This window comes from Apteryx rowi, unplaced genomic scaffold (assembly GCF_003343035.1).
Source record: "Apteryx rowi isolate R43461 unplaced genomic scaffold, aptRow1 scaffold_137, whole genome shotgun sequence".
Taxonomy (NCBI): Eukaryota; Metazoa; Chordata; class Aves; order Apterygiformes; family Apterygidae; genus Apteryx; species Apteryx rowi.
In genome coordinates this window covers 1,336,660-1,364,171 of record NW_020447608.1, presented here as the reverse complement: position 1 = coordinate 1,364,171, position 27,512 = coordinate 1,336,660, and the positions used below count along the sequence as shown (strand labels likewise).

The 27,512-nt window shown below is 44.8% G+C and overlaps 1 protein-coding gene across 9 annotated transcripts in view; it reads right to left on the bottom strand.

Moving 5' to 3' along the window:
* ADCK1 (aarF domain containing kinase 1) overlaps window positions 1–27,512 on the bottom strand; it is an 88,432-nt gene that overhangs the window by 60,520 nt on the left and 400 nt on the right. For 3 of the 9 annotated variants that reach the window (XM_026057200.1, XM_026057202.1, XM_026057206.1), the window contains exons 1-3: window positions 27,091–27,506; window positions 24,551–24,688; window positions 20,028–20,111 (exon numbers count right to left, since the gene is read on the bottom strand). In XM_026057200.1, the coding sequence (XP_025912985.1) occupies window positions 20,028–20,111; window positions 24,551–24,676 (210 nt within the window). In that variant the 5' untranslated portion in view covers window positions 24,677–24,688; window positions 27,091–27,506. Of the gene's footprint in view, window positions 1–3,505; window positions 3,648–14,516; window positions 14,814–20,027; window positions 20,112–21,319; window positions 21,628–24,550; window positions 24,689–27,090; window positions 27,507–27,512 lie in introns of those variants that run through there. The other 6 variants (XM_026057201.1, XM_026057209.1, XM_026057204.1 and 3 more) reach the window with 4 other exon arrangements.

The window sequence follows — 27,512 nt, the reverse complement described above, 5'->3', positions numbered from 1 at the left end:
CTGCCCACACACACTGAGGGGCTCTAAATTAACTGTAACCACCCAACATGAGCATCATGTTGTTGTGGATGGCTCAGTGAAGGCACCTGCTCAATGCAAAATGGGGGTCAAAAAAACCTAAAAAAACTAAACAAGCTGTTTGACTCTGTTAAAAAAGGGAGAGAGAACAATGTTAAAATATCAAACCATATCAAAACATCAATATCAAAATGCCATTGTATTAATTGACAGCACAACTTCACCTTGGATAGTGTGTTTGGTTCTGGACATCCTGGACATAAAAAAGAATAAAAAAAGTCCAGAGAGGTTCAGGAAAAAAAAATAATTGTGGGCTTGAAAAGAGCCCATGAGAAAAAGAGATTTGAAACGTCAGAGGACTGTTTAGATTAGAGAGAGTTGATGCTTAAGAGGGAGTTGTATGAAATAATAAAAAAGCAAATCTCCCATTTCTATTCCCAGCTCTCACAAAATAGCAAATAATAGGGCATTCCACAAAGCAACAACCCTTTAACTTTTTTTTTTTTTACATCCCATTTTACACAGTACAGCATTAACCAGTGGCACTCACTGTCAGAGGATATAAAAGCCAAGAACTTAATGGTATTCAGAAAGGCTTTAGACATTTATGATAAAACAACCATACCTGATTTTATATGGAGCTTTTCATCTCTAAAAGTGCTTTTACACAGTTCTTTACAAAACTCAGCATCGCGATCCCATTTTACAGACTCGTAAGAACATTACATGTAATAAAATGTCTAAAGGGCTTTAAACACGCTTGTTCAAGTCATCAAGACAAAAATTACYGTATTGATCAGCCACAGTAAGAGACAGGCAGGGTGTGCTGATGTTCCCACCATCATTAAAATCTCTAAAGAAACTATTTGGTGCATCCAGCTTCTATATTGCAGATTAAATCACTCACAAGAAATACGGTCAAGTGAGATATTTTCCTAGGTCAAACTGGCAGAAACTATCGGGGGTCTGGCCTTCTGCTGGGGTTCAATCTGCTTCCAAGGATCTTTATTTACTAAATTCCCTGCCATTGCAAGGACTTGGGATATTGGTGATGACTGTCACCTCTTCCTTTCTTCCTCTGGCATGTCAGACTTGCAGCCCTTGCTGTTTTATCTCAAGGCTTTAGGATGTTAGGAAATACCTTGTGGCATAGGGTGTGTGGCGGCGTCCCAGGCAGAAGTTCTGCCAGGCATCCAGCAGGAGACAGCTACTCCGTAAGTGCCTCCAGTAACTGGAGACTGGACTGGAATAGCAAGACTTCCCCTCGGACTCCAGTGTCCCAGTGCAGAGAGCAGGAAGAGAGGATGTCATCACACCTCTGTAGTAGGTATCCCCAAAACATGGCAAGTGGGTGAGGGAGAAAAGACACGTCAGAATGGTAGGAAAGGAATCTGGCCACAGGCCTTTTCTCTTCCACACCTGATGATAGCAGGGCTGTACACACATGACTGGTAAAACTACAGTGCTGCTTTAGATGATCCAGGACAGCACAAACTGGAGAGCAATGAAAGGAGGTCCACCTCAATTGAACACAGGGAGATTGAAATCATGTGCCATGCCAAAGATCTGTAAAGATGTTCAGGTAGGATATAGCTACTGGTGAAGTGAATAGAGTACCGGGTGCTTTAAAAACAGCAATAGAAAACCTAGAACCCATTACAATGACAGTGCAGTTGTGTCCAAGGGGCTGTTATCTCCTCTTTTAACAAGTCTGAGTAAGTATACGGTTAATATAAACTACTATAGCCTTCACTAACACTATCAGCCTGGTGATGAAACTGACTGGCAGCACGGATGCTGCAGGGAAACACACAGCTCTAATGCAATTTTTATTGCCTCCTTTTCATACTGTCTTTCCTGCTTACCTTTCACAAAAGTTCGTTCCAATGCACATCAGACATTTCCCATTCAAATGGTTCCCTGTACTAATATTAACTGATCGTACTGCTGATCACAGGCTAAGCACACATCTTTGGAATGAGAATAACTCCTGGTGCAATGTGCCCCACAATTTAGTAATTCATTATTTGTGTAACTTGAGCATAACTTTCCTAAAGACTTATCTCCTCTGTAGATCTCTGCCTGCTCATATTAAACCAGGGCATTCCATATGTTCCCACTTTGGCAGCTATATTCTGTTACCTTTTCAGACCTATACATTTTAGCTAGCTCCCCTCAGGGAAAACCCCGAGTAAAAAGGCATCGTCCTAATTCTCAGGAAACCAGTTTTGACTGCCTTAGCTCAAAAGAGCCCTCCAGAAATTCTGGCACAACAGTCTGTAGCCAGTGGGACCACTGGGAAGCATGAGGGGGAGCTTTATAGCTTGCAAAGGTTAGAGGACAGACCTGACCCCTTAGACTAAAGTGACAGTTTCTCAGCATCTCTGTTTTACCAATATGGGAACAAGGAGTCACACAATTAGACCACGATGGCCAGTGAATTATGTACAAATGGAAGGATATAGTTGTTTGGACAGCCCACTGTCAACCTGTGTCAGACAGCCAAAACTTGGTGTTGGTGCTGGGACCTTGTATCATCAGCACTAGAAGCAGCTGAAATCAAAGCAACCAATTACATGTCATGATTTAGACCAGTCTTCCCTGGAAACCAAGAAAGACTTCTGCAAACCTAAGCAAGCCCACTTCACACTGTCAAGATGTGCAAGCTCACGCCCTTTGAGCCATCACTACTCCAAATTTCCATGCAAAAGCACACACTGACACTGACCTCCCAACTGCAGTACGCATATTCCCATGCTCATCACACTAATGCCCAGATTCACAACATAGTTCTTAACAATCAGTTCTAGTGACTAAAGRGAGGCCTAGCAACAAACTCATAGCCTAAAATGCCACTTCATTTGGGAAACATTTACACTGGGCTGAAGTCCATCTCTTAAGCCAGTCACTTCCCAAGCTGCACTGGAGAGGAGGAAGCAATGTTGCTTGACCAGTACACAGAGCACCAGCAGCCACCTTGCTGAACTCTGCCCTTGCCGGCTGGTGCATGCACAACCAGTGCCGATAGTCTGCTCATGCTCCATCTTTATTTTGCTTCAAGCTCGGTCATTTGTGCTCTGATTATCTCTCATTACCGATGACCTTGCTGTAATGAGTTTTAATCTGCCTCGTATTAATTAGAAACATTTTCATTAGCCAGCTCAATTTTAGGTAAATAGCTAATAGAAGCAACTGAGCTGCAATTAGTTATCTGTGGGGCAGTTCAGGAGGAAAATCAGAAGAAGGGAACAGCTGTTTCCCCTCTGAACACCTCTGAGATATAATGCACTATTCTGTCTAGGTCTCCTTAGCAGGGAGAACAAGGAGCAATAGGAAGGAAGATAAGGGGAAAATAGCATGCTGAAATAACTGGGATGTAGCACTTCTATGGCTATGGCATTACCAACCCATTTTCTCCTAATAAAAGTTCCAGATCAAAGTGCTGAATGTGGGAATCTGAGAGTCAAGCTGAGTCCTTTGCACCTACAGACATCATCTCCAGAGAGCAACATCCCGCTGTGCGAAGGCTCGGCCAAAAAGATGAATTTGGTGCTGCAGACAGCAGGCTGAGTAGGCCCCTCATTCTTGAGGATTTGAAAGTAGAACACACCCAGAAAACCAGGCCTCTCCTACAAGAAATAAGATCTTCTTTAGCCCCAGAAGTGGGGTCCATTTTAGTCTGAATAACCTAACTAGCAGGGTATTACACTGTGAGATGCTAACTTATTTTCAGTAGATAGGTATAGGCAATCAGTACCATGCCATAGTATTATTTAATACGGTTATTTATTACTTCTACAGCAAGTTTCATATATAGCTCTGAAAGCACTTCGCAAAGGCCCTCATTCTTTTTTGACCAGGAAAATGAACTGCAGAAGGGAGAAAGGATTTCCCTGGGTCCCCCAAAGAACAGTAATGGCAGGACTGGGGATAAAAATCAAAGCCCTTGATTCTGTTCTCTTCACTAGATTGCCCTACCTGACACACATCCAAAGCAAAAACTCAAGCAAAAGTGAACAATAAAAAGCCATCTCTTACTGGTCAGGATCATCTTAGAGACATTTTTTGCTTCTAGCATCTATGACTGTCTGTTTCAAATGTCCTTTGCTTTACAGTTAGAAATATCTGATGATTTACTATAAATACACACTGAAGTACCACTAGGGCAGGTATTGCCTCACTACAGATATTAAAGTCAAGCTTTGGAAGGTAAGAAAGGAAGCAAAATTTAAAACAGTAATATGTTCTAACGTTTCTTGGCAGTCTGGGAAACTTACACCCAAAAGCTTGAGCTAATTCATGGGAACCTGGGAGGGCAACAGTGCAAAAAGAAGGCTAGTTTCCACTCCATATGCTAAATCAGACCTGTTATATCTCACACATGAAGAGTGGGACTCACACACAGCTCCCTCCTATCACTGTCATGGCTGTATCTCTTGTATTTGCAGTGCTGAGATAACCCCATTGCTGCTCACTGACCCTTTGTGCTAGACGTAGCTGTTCTGCCAGAGCTGTGATCCATCCACCAAGGGTGTCTGACACACTGCTGGGCTCCTGGACCCACAGAGGAGCTGCAGGGCTGAGCAGCCACTGTGTCACATGCCAGGGCTCTGCCAGCAGGCCGTCTCCAGGCTTGCTCCTACGTCCATTCCCCAGATGACCTTACATACAGGTATGCATCCCACCAGAAGCCATGTGCCATGCAAATGCCCTTTTGTATGACTGCACATACATTGATTGAGGAAAAGGTTGGGAGATCTGGTCAGGGCAAAAGCACAGAAGTCACAGCCACTGAGAGTCCAATGGTTTTGTTCAATGTTGTAACCTGTGGAGCTATTTTAAGCACAGRAATGTGAGAAATCCATGCAGCTCAGTCCTGCTCCCTTGTCCACTGCCTGCTGAGGACACTGGGAACACCAGAATCTGAGGGCCTCACAATGCAAGGTCCTGGCACCATTGTTCCCCAGGCCAAGTCCCTGTGATGGCAAAATTTGCCTTTTTACCTCCCTCTCAGCAAATTCTGTTCAGTTTCTTTTCTTCTTGGAAAGGAAAAAGAAGTCCTGAGCTGTGTCCAGGACACAGCACGAAGGTGCAGTCCATTCTCTCTTAAAATTGTTTTTAGCCCGGAGGGAAGCCCTCTCAGGAAGAAGACAATACCTGTGACTACACAACAGGTTCTTCACACCATCTTTGTTTTGGGACCAGGCACACTGATGTAAATGGTACTTCCACATGAAGATGGTGGATAAGAAGGAAGGACCAGACCTAGTGATACTTGTATACACAGACCTAGAAACCTGGGATGTTACAACTACTTGCACAGCCTCTTGATCCCACACAGTGCCCTGTTGTCCTGGTAGAGCTGAGACAAAGATCTGTCCTGTACTTCATTGCAGAGCATCCCTGGAGGATAGGAAGTCACTCAGCAGCATGGCTGCAGAAGACACAGAGACATTTACAGAAGCCGCAGTGAAATCAGACATGTGTCTCAATCCGTTGATCACAGTGCCTGCAGCTCCTGTTACAAAGCAGGTGAAATGATAATAAATTTGACACGGCATCTCTCAAAATCTTGCTAATAAAATTAATTCAGCTCAGCTTGGATCAGACCATGAGGGATTGGACTGAAAACAAGCTGAGGTTTTCCAAGGACACCATCTTAAATGGCCTTGTGTTTAGCTACAATGGAGGGTCCCAGCCATAGTGCTATTAAGCCCTGTTCTATTTGCTGTCTTCAGTCACTATAAGGAAGAAGTTCAACTGAGATGTGTTACATTCAGAGGTGTTCCCAAAAAAGGAGCTTCTGCCACACCTTACAGAAACCATAGACTAAATATTTAACAGCAAAAGATAATTTTGTGCAGCAAAAATAACCCGAAGAGAAAACACTCCCCACACAGCTACATCCATGTAAGGAGACCCTGGGAAGGCAGTTGCATGGGAAGGGAAGGCTGGTCCTGGACCAAAGGGAAGGTGGGAGGAAGAGCTCAAACAAGCCCACAGTGGGAATTGGCTGCCACTGAAACTCATACAGTTATGGCTATGCACAGGGAGGCTTCACATCAGGGAGAGATGCTCCCTTCACTGAAAAAAAGTCTTAAGTCTCAGATGGAGTAGAGGGAGCAAAACAAACAAGGAAGGGAACATCAGGAGCCACTGCCAGGTGGATGAAAGGAAATGAAAGGAAATGAATATCAAGCAAATCTGTTCAGTGCTGAATATTCCTGGCCTTCAAAACAAAGTGAAGGAGCCAGCAGCAGAGATGAAGATGCACACCTGGGATTTGCCTTAGCGTCCATATCCCATCCTGCAATACATGGAGCTGAAAGAGCCACAGAGTCCACAGGAACCACTAACGGACAGAAGATATACTGAAAGATACACTGACAGAGAGGTGAAGTTTATTGGGATGGGTGTACCAAGCGTAGAAGGAAAGACAGAGAAAGTTCAGCTGAGTCTCATCTAATTCAGCAGCTGAGGGTCAAGACAGGATAGCTTCACACAAGTCTGCTCTCCTGCATGGGTGTGCAGGGAAGAAGGAAGTGCAGAGGCAGGCATTGCTGCTGAAGGGGAGAAATCATCACATCCATTTTGTAGACACCAAAGAATCTGGGCTGACATTTTTCTCTTCCCAACAGTCGATTCCCACCCTACCAGCTGCACATCACAGCTGACCTCCAGTCAGGACCCATCTGAGTCAACGTCAGGTGATTAAGCCCTGTGACAGCAGCTTCTCCCCCTCATACATATGTAACTTCTCTCCTGGCAGGTCACTCCAGCAGCCAGGAGTGCACAGCAAAAAGGCTCCCTCTGTTATAGCCACACAGTCAGTCTCCAGCATTCAGCATGGTCACAGCACCCAGAAAGAAGAATTTCCATTGCAATCTCTCCAGACATCTCAGTATAATATCCCCTTACCAAACTGACAGAGGCAGATTCCTTTTCCCTTCTTTAATCTGAGAAGCTTGACCTTCAAAACCCCTTTTCCCATAGGAACAGGGTGCCTGGAGAGGAGAGAGATGGCAACACAAGAAATACCTAGAAGTGATTAAATTAGATTGACTAGGAAGTCAGGAAAGATAACAACCATGGGATTACACTGTCAATTCCACAAAACTACAGTGACTGTCATAGCACTAGGTCCAATAGTAAGACAGTGGCAGTGTTACCAATGCCAGTAAGTCATCGTCACTAGTAAAGCGCAATTCTACTTTAAAAAGTGCCTATGCTAAAAAAAAATTTTAAAAGGTCTCCTTGTTACTCAGCAGATCTGTTCCCCTCTGGGTATCAGAGTCAGAGCTGCTGACTTTAGTGAAAAAAAAATATTTATATAAGTTATTCCAGCTTTTTCCTCTGGTTAACACTGCACAGCTCAGCACTCAGAAAGGAAGCTGGAGTCTATTAGCATCCCAGCAATGACACCGCTATGGGAGACTGAGCCGGTGTCTCTTCTGATTCACGTACAATCAATACACTTGTTAAACTGCAATTAGAAGGTCAGATCCTTCTTCTCAGACATTCCTTTGCTTTCAAGCTGAAAACAATAGGTTTTTGTAGGTGTCAGTGGAAGCAGAATCTGGAAACAATGGGCCTATGTGGGTGCCACTGAAGGTGGCATTGGGTCTACTGAATCTTTATGGCTGCTGGAAACACAAGCATCAGAGAGAACCTACGTTGGCTTTCAAGCTGCCAGTTAAAAATAGCAGAGATAGCAGTTAAAAAAAAAAGTAAAATTTAAGAATATTTGACATGGCATCACACTGAGATGAATAAAATGACATCCCAGGTGAGGCTGCATGTTGATTAGTCACCATCCAGAGCACATTACTTTGTTCCCACAATAGGCAGAAGGAATTACCCCCAACACTACTAAAGGTAATTGCCTTTATCACAGACGGTATCACAATGAACTATACTGCATGCATTTTCCCTGCACTTGGCTGTGGCTCACCCAGGCTGTGAAGGGAATGAAATTGAGATCATCTGTATATACACTTACATATTCAACATTTTGCCCTTTCCATCGCCAGTTGCTGAGTTTTCCCACTCATCTAAAAGATGAATGAGCATCCATGAGGCAGGGATGCTGCATTTGTAAATGTCAAACATATTATAAGAAACTAGAGTAAAATAGTCAGTAAAGCTGCTGGATGTCTTGTCTCATTCTAATTTCTAGAAAATGGAATGTCCTTCCACCTGCAGACTCATTGCCAGCTGTTATTTTACTTATAAGGAATGGGGTACAACATGAAATATTATCATTGCATGAGGAGTTGGGCACACAGCCAACAAGAAAAGGCACTGAAAGCCTTCATCTCCAGGTTACCTATCCCAACCAGGATCAAAGGACTAGCAAATACTGTATTTAACAGAGGTTCAACATAGGATACTATTAAATGGATTTCTGCTCCATTGCCTGTGGAAGAATATTCCAACCCATTTCCTCCACCCTCTCAGAGAAGCCACTACATATAGCAGAAAACGCACTTTATCAGGTCAAGGTCAGAGATGGATCTTTTTTTATTGTAAGAGATGCTGATTGCTACTAATCATCTGTGCAAGCACCCCAAGGGGCAGGGTAAGAAAAGCTTGTTCTATCACTACCCAGTTACAACTTCTCTGTAGAGAAAACTGCCAATCTGGCAGTGCTTGCCACAGTTTAAAAAACAAAAAAATCCATCTAAGAATTCAGAGGTTTCGGTCTGACTCTCACATGAGCAAAGGTCAATGTTTCTTTGTCAAAATGGAGAGAATCTGGTATAAGAAGCTAATGCTGGACAGGAARAAGCAAGTGTAAGCACCAAAGATGATACTGCAGTGAAGACAACAGGCAAGAGACAATCTTCATCAACTGACTAGATCAAAGATAGCCAATTTCTAATGTTGGCTAGAAGGTAAATGGCAAGCTCAAGAAAAAAGGTCTATCACAAAGACAATCAGTACAAAAGCTGAGAGAAAAATAATGCTCCCAGGGAAAAACTGACAAAGATCCTCCAAAGAATCAGACCTTGCTGGCAAAATGCAACACTGTGGATAGTCCCAAAGACAAAATTTGCATGCCAGAAAGGACCATAGAGAATTAGCAGTATACCAGATGGGTGTGAAGCAAAGGGATGAGAAGAAATCAGATGCTAGTAGTTTAAAAGTAATGCTGTCTAAGACTTCTGGCCTCATGTATTCAATATTGAAGCATTTACATATCCCACAGAGACACACACAGATCCCACAAAAAGGGATGAAATCACAATGAAACAGGGACTTGACTGAAGAAGGCAGAGGAAGATGGAAAATGGGATAAATGCAGACTTGGTCTTATCTCTGGAAAAGACTGGAGCTTTACAACTCTCTCAGTAAGGGGTTCATGGCATGAGTGGCTGTGCTTTGATTACAATCGAGGATTTGTTCCTTTCCAGGGCAGGGACAGAGCATTGTACACACAAGCACATGGCCACAGGCGACAAAAAGAACAGGCCAGAGAGGGGATGCTGGTCCTAACTAGAGAGATCCTCTGCCAAGTCACTGCTGCCTGCTGACTCAAGTGAGACTTATGAGAAGGCAAAGATGAGAACCTAAACAGGCTTCCTCCAGGAGGCCTCTAAAGTCTACATGATGCCTATTCTGGAGCCTAAAATAAGTTCCTTTTTAATCATGTGCTCATCATCAGTTGAGATTCACTAGCACCCCATAGTAGTCAATTATCTGTGAGATACATATCTAATTGCTTCTTTGAAAGTACAATTAACCAAGTCCTGACTGTGCACAGGAGCTGGGTAAGCTTCTAAACAAACCAAGAGCAATTCAGATATTTCAAATTCCTACTGTCTAAGGCTTTGATAGAACACGTCAGCCACAGGGAGGCAGAGTGCCTCAACACCCCCACCAGAGGAAATCTTCGGGCCATATCACAACAGCCCCTAGAGAGCACCCCACAGAAATAATATGGGTGGAAACTCTGCAACTTCCAGGGGGACACAGCAGGCAGAACATCATCAGCCATTTGGAACTCAACCAGCACACCAGATCTGATGTCCCTGGACCAGGGTACCCTTAATGGCCATAAAGCAATCCAGATCCTGACTTTATGTCTTCTCCTAAAATCCATCAAATCCAAAGTTAAGCATTCCTTACTCCCAAACCTTCATGACACTGCTCAATCATGACCCAGACAGAAGACATTAGTCCAATACCAACTCTCAGCTGCAGAACCATGAAGACCTCCCCTCCATATGGCAATACGCAGACCCAAGCTCATTTTGGCACATGATACTGGGAAAGCAAAAGCTCAATAAAAGCAAGTCTGGAAACCTTCTCTGTATTCTATTCCGAGTTTTGTGAATCCCCACCATCTCCAACAAAATATGTGTTGGCTTACAGAGAAACATGTGTTTCTAGCTGGGAGCTGTTAGATTTTACCGTTCATTTGTCTGAAAGAAGGGAAAGAAATCTCCTCCATTGGCTTATTAATCTGTCATAAAGAGAGTCTTCATAATTAATTTGTCCCTAACAGTTGCTTTGTAATAGTAGCAAGAGAATATTTCAGGAATGGCAATTACCTCTGGTGTCAAAATGATGAGGAAAACAAATGTTAAACCATCAACAAAATGCAGCGCCTTTTCCACTCCCTCCTGATGGTGGGTGACAGCACTGCACATCGGAATTACAGTGCAGTTAATTACTAGGCATGTTGCAATTCAGAATTCATTTCCCATCTTGAGATGAAATTTGTTGAGCAATGCAGGTGGAAGGGGCGGCATCTGCCACTGGGGTGGGGGTTGTGGGGGGGAGTGGTCTTTTCTATACATTGCTTCTTCTTCAATTAACTGCACATATGTCCAACAATTACAAGTAGTCAACAGTTTTTTGTAGATATTTAAAGGCACCTGCCTTCAATAGTTGCACGTATGTCCCACAATTTCAATGATTTTCTTAAATAAAGAGGCCTAAAAGCAAATGGAGAGAGTTAGTCTTTTTTGCTGTTGCTTTATTTAAATTTAATATCCTACAAATAAAAAACACATGCCTGCATTAGTCTTTCAATATTAATATGAAATATAACAGGTTTCTAGGCTGTTTGAAAACGGAATAATTTCTTGGGCTGTGAGCTCATCAGATTTTGGCATGCTAAGGAACCTGACATCCAACCAGTTCTGGAGTGGGATCTCCAAGAAAGAAGTTAAGGCACAGGCACCATGGTGCTCATCTCTCCAGGTGAGAACCAAGCTCTGCTAGCACTGAAAATCCTACTCCACAGAAGGACTGGGAAGGGGAAGAGGGAATCTGCTGATTTGGCTGCCCATGACACAAGCATGCAAAGCCACAGACTGGGAGAGTTGTCATGCCTGGAGATGGGGTGAATCCACCCAGGTCATGCATCTTGTTTCGCTCAGAAAATTAAGATTGTGGCAAGTCTTTGCCACATGAGTTGCTAAYGAGCACAGCACCAGGTGGGGTAAGTCTGTGCCCAATCTGACAGCAGTGCTGCAGGGTCCAGAGGAGTTGCAGCTGGGGCTGAGGTATTAGGGGGGAAGGTAAGGGCAGAGCTGGAGCAGGGTGGAGGCGTGTCAGGAGAGCAGGAAGATGGTTCAGGCCTGGCACAGGATGGCAACATGTGTGAACAGAGGTCAGCCACGCAGGGCTAGTGTAGGAAGATGCATGCATCCAGACAGCGATTTACCAGGAAAGGTACGCGTGTGAAGCTGGCACTGCTTCTGCCTGTGTTGTGCTTAGTCCTCAGCCATGTTACCAAGCTCTTGCTACCCTAAAATGAAGCTGCAGGTTTAAAGAATCAAGCATCACCTTTGCTGCTGGTACAGATTCAGTCCCTAGCCTGTGGCCTCTGAGGCCAGTAGAGGCAAAGGGAAGCTGAGGATGGATCTAGCCCTCACTGGTCAGGGAGGCAGGAGCTGGTACAACTCTTAGGACCCTTCACATGCATTAGGTTGCAGACGACTCTCAACTTAGATGACGCAGTCCAGCACAAGCACTGGCTCACAGTGAGCAAAGCATGTTTCCAGCTGACAGCCTTACTGTGTAAGGGGAGACCCTTATCAGACCCATTTCTCACTCCCCATGCTTAGGAGCCAACATTTCATTATAACCCTGTTCCTCAGTTAACGATCACCACTCCATATACTGGCAGTGAATAACTCTCAATTCAGACTCTGCCACAGCAAAGCCTTGGCTTATTGCAAGCAGCAGAAGCAGGGAAGCTGACATGAAGAGAGAGAGGAGAGACAGCGCAGGCAGTACTAGGACACCGCAGAGATTAAACAGCTCCTGCTGGGCTCTGCCCACCCTGCTGCCTGACTGTGAACACAAAGGAAAGTGCCCCAGGGAGGGAAGTGCATCTCCCTTACTTATCCTCTTCTGGCAACCCTACAATAAACAAATGGGAGTGCAAAGACTGCTGCCCTTCAGCAATCCTGCAAAAACCTACTCATGTTCAGGGGCAACAGCAGTGGCTAGTATCTCAGAAAAAAAGCACAATAAACAAAACTAAAGAACAGTGAGCAACTCTCCAGAGAAGCCCTACAATAAGAAACAGGCTGCACACTTACAGAGTTGACAAGCAAACCAAAACCAATATATTTTCAAACAGAAACTAYGGGGCAGTAAGGTCACTTTAGGAGCTGCTTTTTAAAAAACAATTCTGCTAGTGACCTTTACAGTGAATTTACCTCTAAATTCAGCAAAGCTGGCAAGACAGTAAATGAATCCAGGCTTTGCAGAGAACATTTCATAAAGCATTGTGCATAGGTGTGTATGTGCAGCCTCACAGGCAGATTCACTGTTGAAGTGGAGCTAGGAACAGAGTGGAGGCTGTATAAAGATGACCCTTGGCACTATGTTTATCTGCTCCCTGTGGGTCCATTCCAAGTCACATCAGCTCAGTACACTGACAAAAAAAAGTTATTACTGGTGTAAGACCTACCAAGATGATGCCGCTGCAGAGGAAGGAGCAGCAAGCTGCTCTTAATGGTGCACCATCAGCAGAATTTGCAGTCACTAAGATAGGACTTTCCAAAAAAAAAAAAAAAAGAAGAAGAAGAAAAAGAAAAAGAGAAACCCCAAACCAATTCCATGGGACCAAAATTAGGCTTAACTAGGCTAGCAGTGAATGTGATGTGTCCTCTTCCTCTGAAGCCATCTTTGAACCTTTGATTCTTTCTTGGAAGTGGCTATTTCAACAGAATCAGTCACACCCTGAACACACAGGCACACATCTACAAGCAGACAGATGTGCCTGTCCGGATGTACAAAAATGCAGACACATGTGCTAACAYCAACAGATTTCTAGGCAGGGCCTCCAAACAATTTCCCTAGTCAATAAAGTAAGGGATAGCTGCAAAACCTGGCACTGAACCATAGATTTTGTTGTGTCCCTGAACTAAATCAGCAGCTGCTCCAACCCAGAGAACATAGCTTCCTTTTACCTAGTCCCTGAGGCTTCCCCAGCCTGGTGGAGCCCTGCCTGGGCCTCAGGCACTGGATAGAGAAGGAGATCAGAGTTCCCTTTGGAGACACCTTTTCCTCAAGTGTACAAACTGGGTGGGTTCCATGTAAGTATGAGGGCTTGCCTGGAACCCACTAAGATGCCTTCAGCACTGTCAGGAACTTCAGAGAAGTGTTTGCAAGACATTGCCCACTGCAGCAATTCCCTCAGTACTGACTTAACAGACTAAATGAAGACACTGGCTTGACAGGTAAGATAATTGTGTGTTACCCGCCAGCACATTCTTTTATCAGATACACTTTAGGGAGAATGTGATAAGGTCACTGGTTTAGCAGAGCAAATCTACAGTATTCAGACCCGCTTTACAATTCCAGCCTGACCTGATATGTGAAATATCCTCTATATGCACCACCAGCCTTTTCATCYCTGTTTTTACATCTCTGTACTCCTAACCTGTGTCCTTCAGACTGGAGTTTTATTGCAAGCTGACTACAGTATCCTTTGGAAGGGGAACAGAATCCACAATATGGGTCTTGTCAGGGACTCAAAGGACAAACAACACATAACATCTGAGAAACCCTGTTTACCCTTGCAAGCATTAATGTGTCTCTATCACAAACTGAATGTTTTATGTATCTATTTTTCCCCGTCTCAGATAAAATGATTACAATTCTCAAGCCAGCTGTCTTCCTACTTTTAAGATAGGTAAAACACTGGCTACCTGTCAGCTCTACTGATTTTATAGGTGGCCTTTAACGACCAAGTTATATAAACTGGCCAGGAGGTCAAGGCTACTCAGTTTTTCATTAACATAACAACCCTACATGGGGATTCAAAGTCAATGAGACCAGCCTTAAGTTCCTTATAGTAGCATCCTAAGCAGTTCCCACTTTCTTCCCATTTCCTTCCATCTCTTCTCAGGCCTTCAGCCTCCTGAGAAATCGTGTATGCGTATCTATTTGCACAATCTTCATCTAGGGTGAAAAATCTAGGCAAAGAAATAAATCTCAACTATGAACACTTCGGAGCAAATGCCATCTCTTACCAAGTCTCTGACTTGACACTGTTGAGTGTTCATTTCACGCTGGGACTCAAGGTGTAGCCCAAACATTAAATAAAACAAGATTATTTCTCCACTTTCCAGTTGCTCTTTTCATAGTGCTCCTCAGGGTACAGGTTCCTTGCAGCCCACATCCTTTAAGCGCTTCCTAGTGGTGTTCTCAATGCACCTGGTTGAGATGTTCCTCAAATACTTCTCTGGCTATTATGTACGCCTTCAGTAGCTGCAAGGAACCAAAGTAATGAGGTCTTCTGGGATTCAAATGCGAAGGGACAGCCCCACCTGGAGGAGAGAAACCAAAATGCTCTCAAGGCATACAGCTTCACTTCTGCTTGGGGAGGTGCTGAACAGATGCAGAACCACGTATGCCTGACATCTCACAATCATGCTCCTGGAGTTTGAAGCACTTTAGAGATGAGGGTGCATGACCAGGATGAAAAGTGCAAATTAAATGAGATAACACCTATTTCCCCTTGTTTATCTCCTTCTTCCTCCTCCAAAAACGTCACAGTGAGATGGCCCATTTCTCTGAATAAATCACTGCAGAGGACTGAAGAACATCCTGCTTCACAGGCACACATCCCAAAGAGTGGACCTTCCTAATGCTACAGAATTAAAACCTAGAGATGCTATGGCCACAACATTCAGCTGACACCACTCTAGAAGGAGAAGGAGGAAAAGGAAGTGTCTTATAATTACAAGATTTATTTTGCAGCTCGTTATATGTTTTCAGCGCAAAGCTTTCATGCTTTATGCGTTGGCAGGAAGTTTGCTAGACAGCAGTGCTCAAATGTAGAGTCATCAAACCACCAGCTGGCCCTGCTAGTAGCTTTTTTAGACTGCATTGGTGTCGACCATGCCTTTTAGATGAAGAGATATTCTGGGGAGCATATAATAAGGCAACCTCTCAAGATCAGCTCAGGGACTGTGGATGGACTGTGAAGCTTTTCACCTCTCTATTCCTTGTACCCATTCAGCTTGGTGACAGATAGTCACTGCCACCTAATGGCTATTCAGTGTCTCATAGGAAGTTCATTTGATTCTTCTCATTCCAGTTCATCACAGATTGAAGCACAGTCAAAGAGAACTACCACTGCACGCACTGGCCCCATTGCGAAGGGCAAGAACAACCAACCAAGGCTGCAGAGACAGAAATAACCACCTCCTTCAGCTCTTAGAGGAAATACATTAGTAGGGAACTTCTCTCCGAGAAACTCCTGTTCCTGAAGCTGCTGCAGAGTAGAACAGCCCACAGTCCCAACTCAGAGTTGTCTTTCTGCAGGAGGGCCATTGAGAGCTCCCAGGGACTTCCCTCTGCAGACACAGTCCAGCTCCATCACGAAGAAACTATTTTAGGACATTGCTTCCTATTATTTAAGGCACACAGTATTACTGAATCATGAGGGAGGGCCAAAGGCATAGCTCTTTCGCTAGTCTGAGCTACTCAGAAATTGCAGGCTATTTTTGAAAAACACATGTACACCCACTCATCTTCTTTTCAGGGGCAGCAGGCTCCTTCAGTCAGTCAACTATACTGTGAGACAAAGCTCTCTTTTGAAAACACCCACCTCACTGTGAGAAGCAAATGCTACATATGCTGGGAAGAGACTCCCAGGAGCAAGAAAACATATTCTGTATAATGATGGCATAAGGTTGCAGCTTTCAAATAATTGCCCAGGTACCAACAGCCCAATAACCAGGAGTTTGAATGAGGAGAATATCCTAGTTCTGTTCTCAAAAGAAGGAATGTTAATTAACCTCCCCAAATGGCTTTTCCCTGACAAAGCAATTTTAAAGCCAACATAGTTAACTCAAGAACAAATTCTTACTGTCTCCTGAGACACCCTGACAAGAGATCCTTTCTCTCCTCAATATCTCCCCTCCATTAAAAATATACCACTATCCACATTCTCAGCAGCAATCTTTTGTCTTACAGAAGAACACAACAAAAGCAATGCCCTGCTGAAGATGTGCAGCTATGCACACTAGTGCTGAAATGTGCAAGACGACCCACTGGAATCTTCTTCCTACGACAACTTAGAAGCCCACTGATGCCAGCCCTTAAACAAACTGTGTGTTGTGAGATACCTCCTGACTGACAGCAGGATCACAGAAACTGATGTCAGCAGTGTTCAAAGTGCCAATGAAGACATCCAGGTGCTGGATGATGTCAGGTGCCAATGATAAGAGGCACAGTGGAAATGTCACAGAGTAGGCTGACTTGAGATTAGGGAGACAAACCACTTCATGAGGCAGAAGAATATAAGAGAGATGTGGCCTTCTACAAAACAAAGTGGTTTGTTAATAAAGTAATAGGTAAGAAATGTCAAGTTTGGGAAACGGGACTGAGTGCACTGTTCTCCTAACTGTTTCCTAATGACTATGTCCCTGTTTGGCCCCAACAGGCTCAGGGACTGGTGCTGYCATTGAAGTTTCCTATCTCCTGTCTGAGCCTGTGAGCAATTTGGAAGTTCCATTTTAATGTTTGACTGGGAATTTGTGGAGAGTGAGTTGAGCATTATCATTTGCATTCCAGTAGCACCCATCAGGGTGTTGAGTACCAGGAGGAGATACAGAGAAAGGAGTGCTTTTCCACTCCCAGCAGCAAACCTGACCCAGGCACACATGCAGCTGCACCATCCCCCTCACCAGAGGCAGAAGCATAGCAGCTGCATCCAGACCTGCAGGCACTATCTGCATCCCAGGGTCTCCAAGGCCCTGCCCAAAAGAATCTGTGGTCTAAGCCCAGCATCAAAATGAGGGTGGAAATCAGTAATCAATTCATATACACATTTAAAAGAAAATTCCAAACTCTAAGCATATGAATGGGAGGTTAATTTGGCCCCACTGGAAGGACTCAAAGCCAAGAAGTACAGTGAATGCCTGAGAGCACCAAAGATGTATTCAGGACAGAGGCAAGTACAAGCAGCATCTGGATAAGTATTCTCCACACACAGCATACTCTTGGGAGGGACAGTCATGTCCTGTTGGCCCCATCCAGTGACTAACCTTCAATACCCACTCCAGTTGGACAACTTCTTGCACTGAAGTAACTGGTCCAAACCCAACAAACTCAGCTCCCAGAGACTTTTGAAAGAGCTGCAAGATGGTAAAAACTTGATTGACATCCACTTGGAGCTGCACTGAGACAAAGGGTTTGGCATGCAATTCCCTAGGCCCACTTAAAGAAGTCTCTAAACACAGAGGTTATTCTCCCCTACCAAGTTGACACCTTGCTAGCACAAGCACTGCAGTGATGTTGCTGGGGAACCCACAAGCTCTGCTACTGTCAGGCTTAGTGGGGTCCCTCAAAAACACCTGCCAACAGCAGGACAGGCCTGGATCCTCAACACACTGGAGAGTTTTGCCAGCTCATGCTATRCCTATGTTTACTTCCTCCTTTATTTCCCAGCTCAACCTTCTTCATGCAGCCAAAGGCTCAGGGCTAGTGCTGGCCATGCCACAAGAGCCCTCTCGTGTCATGCTGACATGTTGCGCTAGTCACTAGCTCTGCCACATGCAGAGGCTGACTCAGCTTGTCTTGGCTGCCAAGCAGGGAGAGCACAGCTTTGTGCAATGCCAGCCCTTTCTGTCTGCCTGGAGCATGAATCGACAAACCATCAAAACTTGCATGACAGAGGTTAATGAGGCCATGGAGACACATGGCAAAAGGTCAAGAATTTGCAAGGGCTGCTAAGAACCACTTCCAAATGACAAGCTGTATGCAGCACCAACAACTTCATAACTCGGGCTTTGCTCAAGAAAGCTACAAACAGCCCTTCTGCAAAACAGGTTTCAAAGGTACAGGCTTCCCAGTAGACTTCTGGAGCCACTAAAAGTGCCAGACTGACAGCTCTGGAGTCTGGAAGCTTCTGATCCACACAACAGCCCAGATCAGCACTGTACAGTTTCCTTTGCCAGACCTGCCTGGGAGGGATCTGCTCTACATAGGGAAGTTCACAGTCATCAGAATTGGGACCTCCTTCTGATGGGACCTCCATCAGAATGGAGGTAATCAGTGCTTGTTGCAATGGATTTGTGCTATGCACCCTAGCCCAACAAGAACTCTCCTGAGAACTCACCAACTCATTCCACTGACTGTAAAGATCCCCACGGTTGGCCAAGATTTTCAGTCTCTCTTAGTCACCAATAGGTGACAGGAGACATGCCTGAGTGCCCGCGGGGTGCTTGCAGAGGCTGCAGAGACCTGGGCAGACAGAAAGTGAAGCTCCAGACTCTAGTGCATCTATCCCCAGTCCATGCTAGGGCAACACTGCCACTCACCTGGGATGAGACAGCAGAACAACTTCACATCTTTAGACAGAAGGAGAGGATGAAAACAAGCTCAGGGAAGCTGCTCTTCATACTATCCCAAATACTCTAATTAAGACCATGCTGATGAAGTCGATTCCCTGCCAGAAGAGTACTAAAACATGCTGGAGCCTAATGCCACAGATTTCTATCTCTGGACAACGTCTGAATCAGCATAGCTGGTGCAGGCCTTGGTACAAGGCATGAAATGGAGCCTACTGCTCAACCATAAGCCCAGGCCCACCACTGTTTCCACCTTCAGGGTCCCTCCACTCTGAGAGACCCTGGATAATACTACCCCATGCATTATAGCTACACCAAAGGCCTAAATCCTACATGCACTAAGAAGGGAAACGAGGTTAAAGATCTTACTTCAGACATACTGCACAGTCTGGCATAACTCAGCACAAGCCTTGTTTCCCACTCTAAAGAGGCCCAAAGCTGGAATATCAGGGAGACACTGGCTACGTGATGTGCACTCAACTAAAACACAATGCTACTCACAGCTTAAGTGTTGTAATGTAGTGTAGGGCTAGAGTGAACAGCAGGAAAAGTGCAGCACAGAACTGAGAGGCACAGCAGAGGTGCTTTCTTTTATATCTTACTTCTCACTAGAAATGCTTTCTCTATTCATGTTAATTGGTGATATCAAAAGGCAGCAAAAGACAGCCTTGCAACGAAATGTTTGCCCAATTACTTCTGATTTCTTCAGAGATCTTCTACAAGCCTGATTTATCCCAGTGATCTCCGCTCCAACATACTCCTACTTAAATCCTTTAACCTTCATTTTACAGCCATTACCAAACAATAAGTGGGATAAGAAATCACTGCCAAGCCCTTCTCAGCAGCTGACCTCCACACATCCAGTCTGGGCAACCAGGAATAGGGCAGGGCAGAATCCAAACCCATCTCCCCTCATACATGGAGAATCTGAATCTCTAATGGGCACAGGCACACACTGTTTGTATGTGGCTGCTTTTGATGAGGGACCTTCTCCATAGGTCCTGCAAGAATCTTTTCTAATGTGCAGAGACAGTTGTCTCTGTTGTTACCAACCACCCCGTAGCAGGCATATTGAACTATAAAGTCAATAGTTTCATGGTTTGCTTTACAGCAGTGGTTTTGGCAACACACCTGTATCTTGCAGGGTTTCTGAGAGGCACAGTCCAGTGCTGTACCACCTACCTGTGACTTGAGGAAGTCATACTCCTCCGATCCATACGGGACACTCCGGAGTGAGGTGAGGTAGTCATAGGTAATAACTGCTGTCTGCAGACAAAACCAGAAATAGTCAGAAAGTTCTGCAGTTATCTTGGACAAAACAACAAACCCTCTGTTAAGTAGAATCTATGTAGCTTAGGCTCCAAAGTCTAGGCTTCACAGTGGAGTTTACAGTAACCAAGCATTTAAATTAAATTATATGAAAAAAAAATTTTAATTGCTTCAAGAATTCAAATGCTGAATTTCACCATTTATAGAAAGCAGTGCAGAGACCTAACATGTAGCTATTAAAAATAACCAATACTTGGTACTCCTATAACATCTTCCATTAGAGAAGATCAAAGCACTGTCATAACCTCTGTACAGCACCTTGCACAGCGGGGTCCCATTCCCCGTCTGCCATTTGGGGCTTCCGCAATAAGATCAGCTGCTGGTAATACAGGCCATCCAGTCCTGTTTGTGCCTTATCAGTCATCCCACATTTTATCTTCACACCTCCAACCTGCCTAACCACACTGGTGCACAGTGAGCTCAGTGTGGGTGGGTGGCTCAGCAGAGAACAGAGAGGCTGATGACAAGCACACCGATTAGCATAAGCACTACTTCCAGGGATATTCAACTGCATAAAGGGCAAGACGGCAAAAGAGGCAGACACGTAATTATAAAAGTGCAATATGGGAATCCAGCTAAGCTTATTAGCTGGACATAGCCCCAGAGAATAGAGTTAGATTCCTCAGTGCCTAAAGATTTTTGAAAATGGATCTTAAGAATGCCACAATTTTATCCTAGGATTAGAGCTCCTCTCTTTCCACAGTCAGAATGACAGGAAATGGAATAGAAACATACAGGGCACTTCCATGAAGTTTATTTGTGGGGAGAGAAGGGTATGTATAGCTAGATTAGAGATGAGCTCATCCACTAATCTGTCATTTGAACTTCAAAATCCTTGCCATAAAGCACCATTTGCATGACTTGGATCCAAAGTCAGTTTCCCTAAAACTTCCCTACCAAAGGGACTGCATCCCATTCTGTGATGGGACACTAGCCCTGCTTCCACCCTGCACCCTCAGCATGGGAAGCATGCAGAAAAAGCACACAAAGCACAATCATAGCATCCTGAAAGCCAAAGAGGCAAGGGGATCAAATCTGGTTTGGGGCAAAGGCGCTGGAACTGACAAATGGGAAGCAGTCAAAAGCTCAAAGATGCCTCTATTTAAGAAGGGATCAAGCTGGGAAGCAGTTTCAAACAGGCATACTCTTTCCTTGTGGAGCTGAGTTTTCTTGCACTTCCTGTTTTCAGGATTGAAAACTGAGCAGGACAAAATTTTCCTTCTGGCTTTTCAGGCTCTCTTGCCCCTGGTGAACTCAGGAGCTGCACAGCTACACAGAGACACATTTGAAAGAAAAATTTTTCAAAGCATATTCCCAAGTCAAAGAACAACTTTGAAGTGGAGGGAAGTTCAAATCAGCCTTGGATGAAGGCTTGAGTTGGTTCTTATTTTATCTCTGGTCCGTGAGGGTAATTATCACCTCCAACTTGAAAAGAAGCAGCTAACAGATTGGCCTGTATTATGGAGAAAGAAAGAATTAATTAAGCAGTTGCTAATTACATCGTAATCTTAAACACTAAATTAGTATTATGATGATCCTGATAGGCAACTCTGACATTGCCAAATCCCTGCTAGTGTCTGAGATGTTTTCCAGCTACAGCACACAATGTTCATTTGATGTGCTCCAAAACAACTGGGGTGCCTTCAAAGTAGTACAGCAAATGCAAAACTGCTCTGCCAGGTTTCTAACTTTACCACAACACAGAAATTGTCTGAAATGTGATGCTGTCCAGACCACAGACTTCATTCTCATCTAAGACTAGTGCTGTCTACAGAGTGAGACTGTATCTTAGAGACACAAAAAGACCTACAAGATCATCCAGTTCCTCCCATTATATATGCCAGACTGTTTCTTTAACTGATCTTCTATCAATCCAGTGTTAAATATCCCAAAGATGTGGGCTTCCACTTTGCCTCATTTAATTCTCAACTCCTCACACCCTTTCCATCACTCCTAAAACTATCCTCAGATTTTGTGAGGTCCTGGCACAACATTCCCTCTGAATAACTGCCTATCCACATATTAGCAAATGCCAGTTCCCTAAACTGAGGCTCAAGAAGAAATTTTCTATTAAGGCACTTCAGCAAGTCTCTTGGGAAATTCTGCAAAGGACAAGTGAACCAGCATGGTTAAAACAAGAGCAAAGTCAAATCTTTCTTATCAAACTCAGATGAAACCTGTCTGGAGGCCTGAGAATGCAGTTCTAGGTCAGGTTTTTTGATCTCCACATGTTCTTTTTTCCAGAGAGTTTTTTTTTGGCTACACCATAACTTGTTTTAATTTTTTGCATCTGCTGCTGCTGAATTTAGCTCTAAGAATTGCAGTCTTTTAATTACAGCCTGCTTTTGGCTGGATATGGTCCAATGATTGAGCAATGATTAAGCATCTGAGTAAGGAGCCCGGTCACAGCTAGATTGAAGGACAGACTCTGTAGGCCCATGTAGATGTCACCAATATCCAAAGTCACTTGTTTGCTACAGAATCTCAGCTTTCATTTACAAAAAGAGCAAGTTCAAGAAGCTGAGAGCTTCTTAGAAATGAACATGTCTAATTGCTCTGTTGGCTTCACCCAGCCTATTCCACTGTGAAGAATGCTCACATGAGCGCTGACCTCGCCCGTCCAACATGGAGCAGACCCCAGGCTGGGAAGACAGAGATCCCTGGTGCAGCAGGACTAAAGAATCTCTCAGAAACAACCTGACCATACACAGTCCCATATGTTAGAGGGAACAGAGAATTCAAAAAGAAACAGAAAATTCCTTTTTCAAAAGTATACTCAGATATACACACGTGCTTGCAGCCATGGGTGCAGAATCCTCTAATGCATGTAAGAGAAGGGCCAGTGAAGTGCTGGTCAGCCCATGACTTGCAATTCCCTGAAGGCAGGGGATGTGAAAGTCAAGCAGGGCTTTAGATGACTCAGCATCTAAAGCAAAGGACATCTCCCTTCCCCTTCTTATCCATGAGGAAGAGTAATCTCTCACAGTCACTCAAAACACAGACAGACCAACTACACAACCTCATCAGTGCACAGTGATTTTTATCTTAAACAGAAGGCAGTCACAAAAAATACTGGCTTCAGTAAGGTTGAGAAATAGAACTCAAGCACAGATTACAGAGCCCTAACAGCCTGGATAGCAGACCCTTCTCCAGCCACACTAAGTTGTGTTCCTTCTCCATGCCTCAGTTTCCCCTTGCAGTAAAAGGGAGATAACTGCTCCCCACCACCATGCAGTGCTGCCTTAACGGTCATGGGCAGAGCACAGAGCTTAGAATTTATTTTAAGAGGGAAAGAGTAAAGTCTGTATTTCGCCTTCATCCTTTCAAAATAAGCATTCATTCTTCATGACTCGCAGTGCAGCCTGCACATATAAATGGCGTGGCACTCAAGCCAATGAACGGAGCTTGCTTCTTATTGCATCTGCCCTCAGGAGGTGGCTCCCTGTAAAACTCATTAACAAAGTGCTTAGAAGTTGTAGGATAGGCAGGCAAACAGCTGCTTAGCGCTGGGACCCTTTAAGTGATGGAGAAGGTGGCCTGAAGTGACAGATGCATAACACAAGTGAGGTATATGAAGACTGGTACCCCCCTCCACAGTCTCTGCTCTGCCTTGCTCCCTGCTCCTCATGGATTCATCAATGAATGTCCTCAAAAAGACTGCAACCTGTTTGGCTGGCAGTCCCCATTCTCAGGTTTTCTGGAGCTGCATACAATCAACACCAGGGTGAAATAGAGGTGATGCACCAATGTGCCTAGGAAGATGCTGTAGGGTTTACTTTAGGAATCTGGAAACCACTCCATTCTCAGAAGTACATCATCTCCCGCCCTCATCCCTTGTCTTGAGAATGATCCTCAAAACACCTGCCTTTCTCTCCCCAAACTTCTGATACTAACAGTCTCAGGGCAATGACTACTGTAGCATACTAATACAACAACCATGACCCTTTAAATCAAATGTTCTGGTGTAATAAATGGCATCTACAGACAAGATGGTCTGGTTACTTCACTGTCAAAGGCAACAGGATGCTGTACCCAGGTAGCTGACCTTGGAAATTGACTGATGGAAATGTGGTCCCAAAGGGAGCCCTAGTTCTGAAGGTCCCAACCAATCCACAGAGACAGTTCTCTGCAGCCCAGTATCTCTGTCTTTTTCTTTCTAAAATGTGTGAATGACAGCTCTCTTCCTTCTATGCTTTCACCTCTTTTCTCCCCACTGTCTCAACAACTTGAAGAGCTCCTCACTGCTCTTCCAACTCCTGGGGCCAGCTACCAACTGGAAATGCAGAGAGGGAATGCATGAAATTCCAAGTTCTTGTGAACTTCAATTCTCTTACGCACCTAGGAATCCTCCTACACGTTACTAGGGTAAAACTTACTGTGGCAATGGCCCGGCCTACACGAACAACCCCAAAATCATTGGGATCCAGGAACTTGTTGCCATATACGTAGATGCCAGTGGTGGCTGCTGCCAACGAGGCAAATTTCAAGACCCTTCTTGCCATGACTGATAATCCCTGCAGAGACACAAAACAGCAACAGTTACATCTGAGAAGAAGGACACTGTGATCCAATGTTTAGAGCCGCAAGGGACCTGATAATCCACGTTTTAGTTTCTGCTCTGCTAACAATTCACTACTAGCAACTGTCCCCAGGCAAGAGCTCCAAGTGATCAGGCAGCAAGTGAACACAAGCTGCTCTGACTCCATTGCTGTTTCTAACTCAACAGCTTCTAGAGGCCACAAACCCAAAAAGAGCATTTCACTGTGCAGCCACAAACCCAAAAAGAGCATTCCACATGCAGCCACAACAGAACATTTGTCCATGGTACCAAAGGCTTTGTAAGAAGACACAACAGGCAAACAGAAACAAGAGAGCACATGGACACCAAAAGTCAATTCTGCACATGGCAATAGGCTGCCTCTTCACTGCAAGTGTTTTGAAGGTATCATGGCCTGTGGGGGTTTTAAGGAAATACTAGAAGATAAAACAGGGTTTAAAGGAAGCTCTTTCAACATTAGAGAGCCCAAAACTTGTTGGAAACTGCCAGGTTCCCTGTGGAGGCTTCTCACTACGAATGGCCAGCGAGTGCTGGGAGAGAAGGCGGTGCGTCCCTGGAGGCTGTGTGCGACACAGTAATCAGCAGCAGACAGCTGCATACAATGCAGGGGACTGAGGACCTGATCAGAGCGACCGAGCAGGACTTGCTTGCTCATTGTCACCATCCTGTGCAAGTGCTTGGCAGTGCAGACTGAGACTGCACTAGMAGAATGGATGTCCGTGGGAATCAATGGCTTAATCCTGGCTCTATCACAGACCCAGCACAGGCCTGGGGTGCGTCACTTCTCTCCTTGTTCACCTCTTCTCTGGAAAATGAGGGTGGGGAATGAACATATTTCCCACTCAAGCATTTCTGAGCACTGTATTCATTATTTACAGGCTAGAAGATAGTGGAAACATGTATTTCATGTGATATATACTATGATTCTTTATGTCACTTTAGAGGATTCAAATTTGAAAAAAATACAAATTAGATATATTTTTCTTTCCTTTCCCTTAGACAGCCATTAGATAGAAAACATGACTGACCAGCCTGTCTGCTTGCACTATGAATCAAGAGGAATGGTTCATGTACTCTGCAAACTCTCAGGAGCATCCTTGACAGAGTGAGGGCTTTTACCCCATGATAATGGAGCCCCATAATTCTGCTACTCTTAGATTTGATTTGGAAACTTTTCTACTTCTAACTGTGACCCTTTAGCAAGGTCAGTCTGGCTCTTGTCATTCCTCCTGGAGGCCTTGTAATCAAAAAACACAATGCAATGACACAGGTCAGGCCTTTCAAAAACAGTTCCCAGGAACACAATCAGCAAAACAGGCTAGTATAACACAAGAGACCTCTGTACATGAACCTTAGCCAAACTTTATTATTTCCTTACAAGCTTTAGGTAACTTTGAGACAGAAAAGCGAAGATGCATTGTGTCAGTTCCAGTCAGAGCAAATTGCAGCACCCCAGCACCTTCTCCCCTAGGAAGGGGTCTCTAGCTGATTGGGATTCCTCCGAGCCTAAGATCAAACTCAGAGAAAATAGACCTGCTGCCCTGACCAGAGCCAAATGACTGTGCACTTCCGAAAGGTTGCCCTCCTCCCTCTGCCTCACTGTATTCTAAGAAATTTGGGGCTTCTTCCTAGAGGACTGAGCTCTGTCACTGTTTTAGACAGAAATCTCTCATAACCTCTCTGTCCTTCAAAAGACATTTTCACAACAGTCTTTTAATTAAAACATTTCTGTTCCTTGTAAGGTTTTGTAAAATTCAATTTATTGGAAAATCAGAGGTGTGAACAGTGGCATTTTTTAATAAAGAATACATGCCTCTCTACTTTTCTATTCAGCTTTTTTTTTACTATTTAAGAACATTTGCTTGAGAGCAGGGTACAAGCCCATCTATTCTTGCATCTTCCTCCTACCTGAAGCTACAATCTGCAGTTCGTGACATCACAGCCACTGCCATACCCGCCAGCTGTACGTCACCAACAGAAGACAGCAACTTCCGGTAGCAAATAAACAGCCAGAGCAGCTGAGCTCTACAGCAACAAAGTTCCTGCTTTTACACTTACTGTGTTGTAGCAGTAAAAAAGGAGGAATTAAAAATCCTCCAATATAAGATACAGAAACAGAATTGCCAGAATCGATTGTATTTCAAAGTTTTCCATAAGGTGTCAAGGAGTCTCTTCCATGTAAATGAGCCATTCCGACACCCCTAAGGGTATCTTAAAGACCCTGTCAGCTGTGAAATACACCTGCTGACGTAACTGCCTTTCACTGTTAAAAGTTGTGTTAATGAATCACCTCCTGCTCCTCTTTCGCAGGGGTGAGCTGGCTTCTTCGACTTTCACCTGACTTAGTTCATGACTTACACAAGGTAACGCGTCCCCTCCCTACAGCCAAGCTGGACGCCTCTCCTTTTCTCACTCAGCCGAGTCAGAGCAGAGCGCGGGTGACCTGCTTTCTCCCTTCCCAAGGACCACGGGGCGATCTGAGACTTGCCACCAGCATGCCCGCCACCGGGCTACGGGCACGGCAACCTGCCTCCGTGGCCAGGCCTGCGTCCCGGCTCCCCCAAACCCAGGGGGCCAGGAGCGTCCACCCGCGGCCACGGCAGGGAGCCAAGACCATCCGCCAGGGCCACGGTGAAGTCCGAGCAAAGCCGGTTTGCGGCCCGGGCCCGGGCCCAGGCCGCGCGAGCCAGCTGCCCGCAGGGCAGCAAGGCCCCGCTCACCCCGAGGGCCGCTCCCGGGCCCCCCGGGCCGGTCGAGACAGGCGCCCAGCCGCTAAGGGG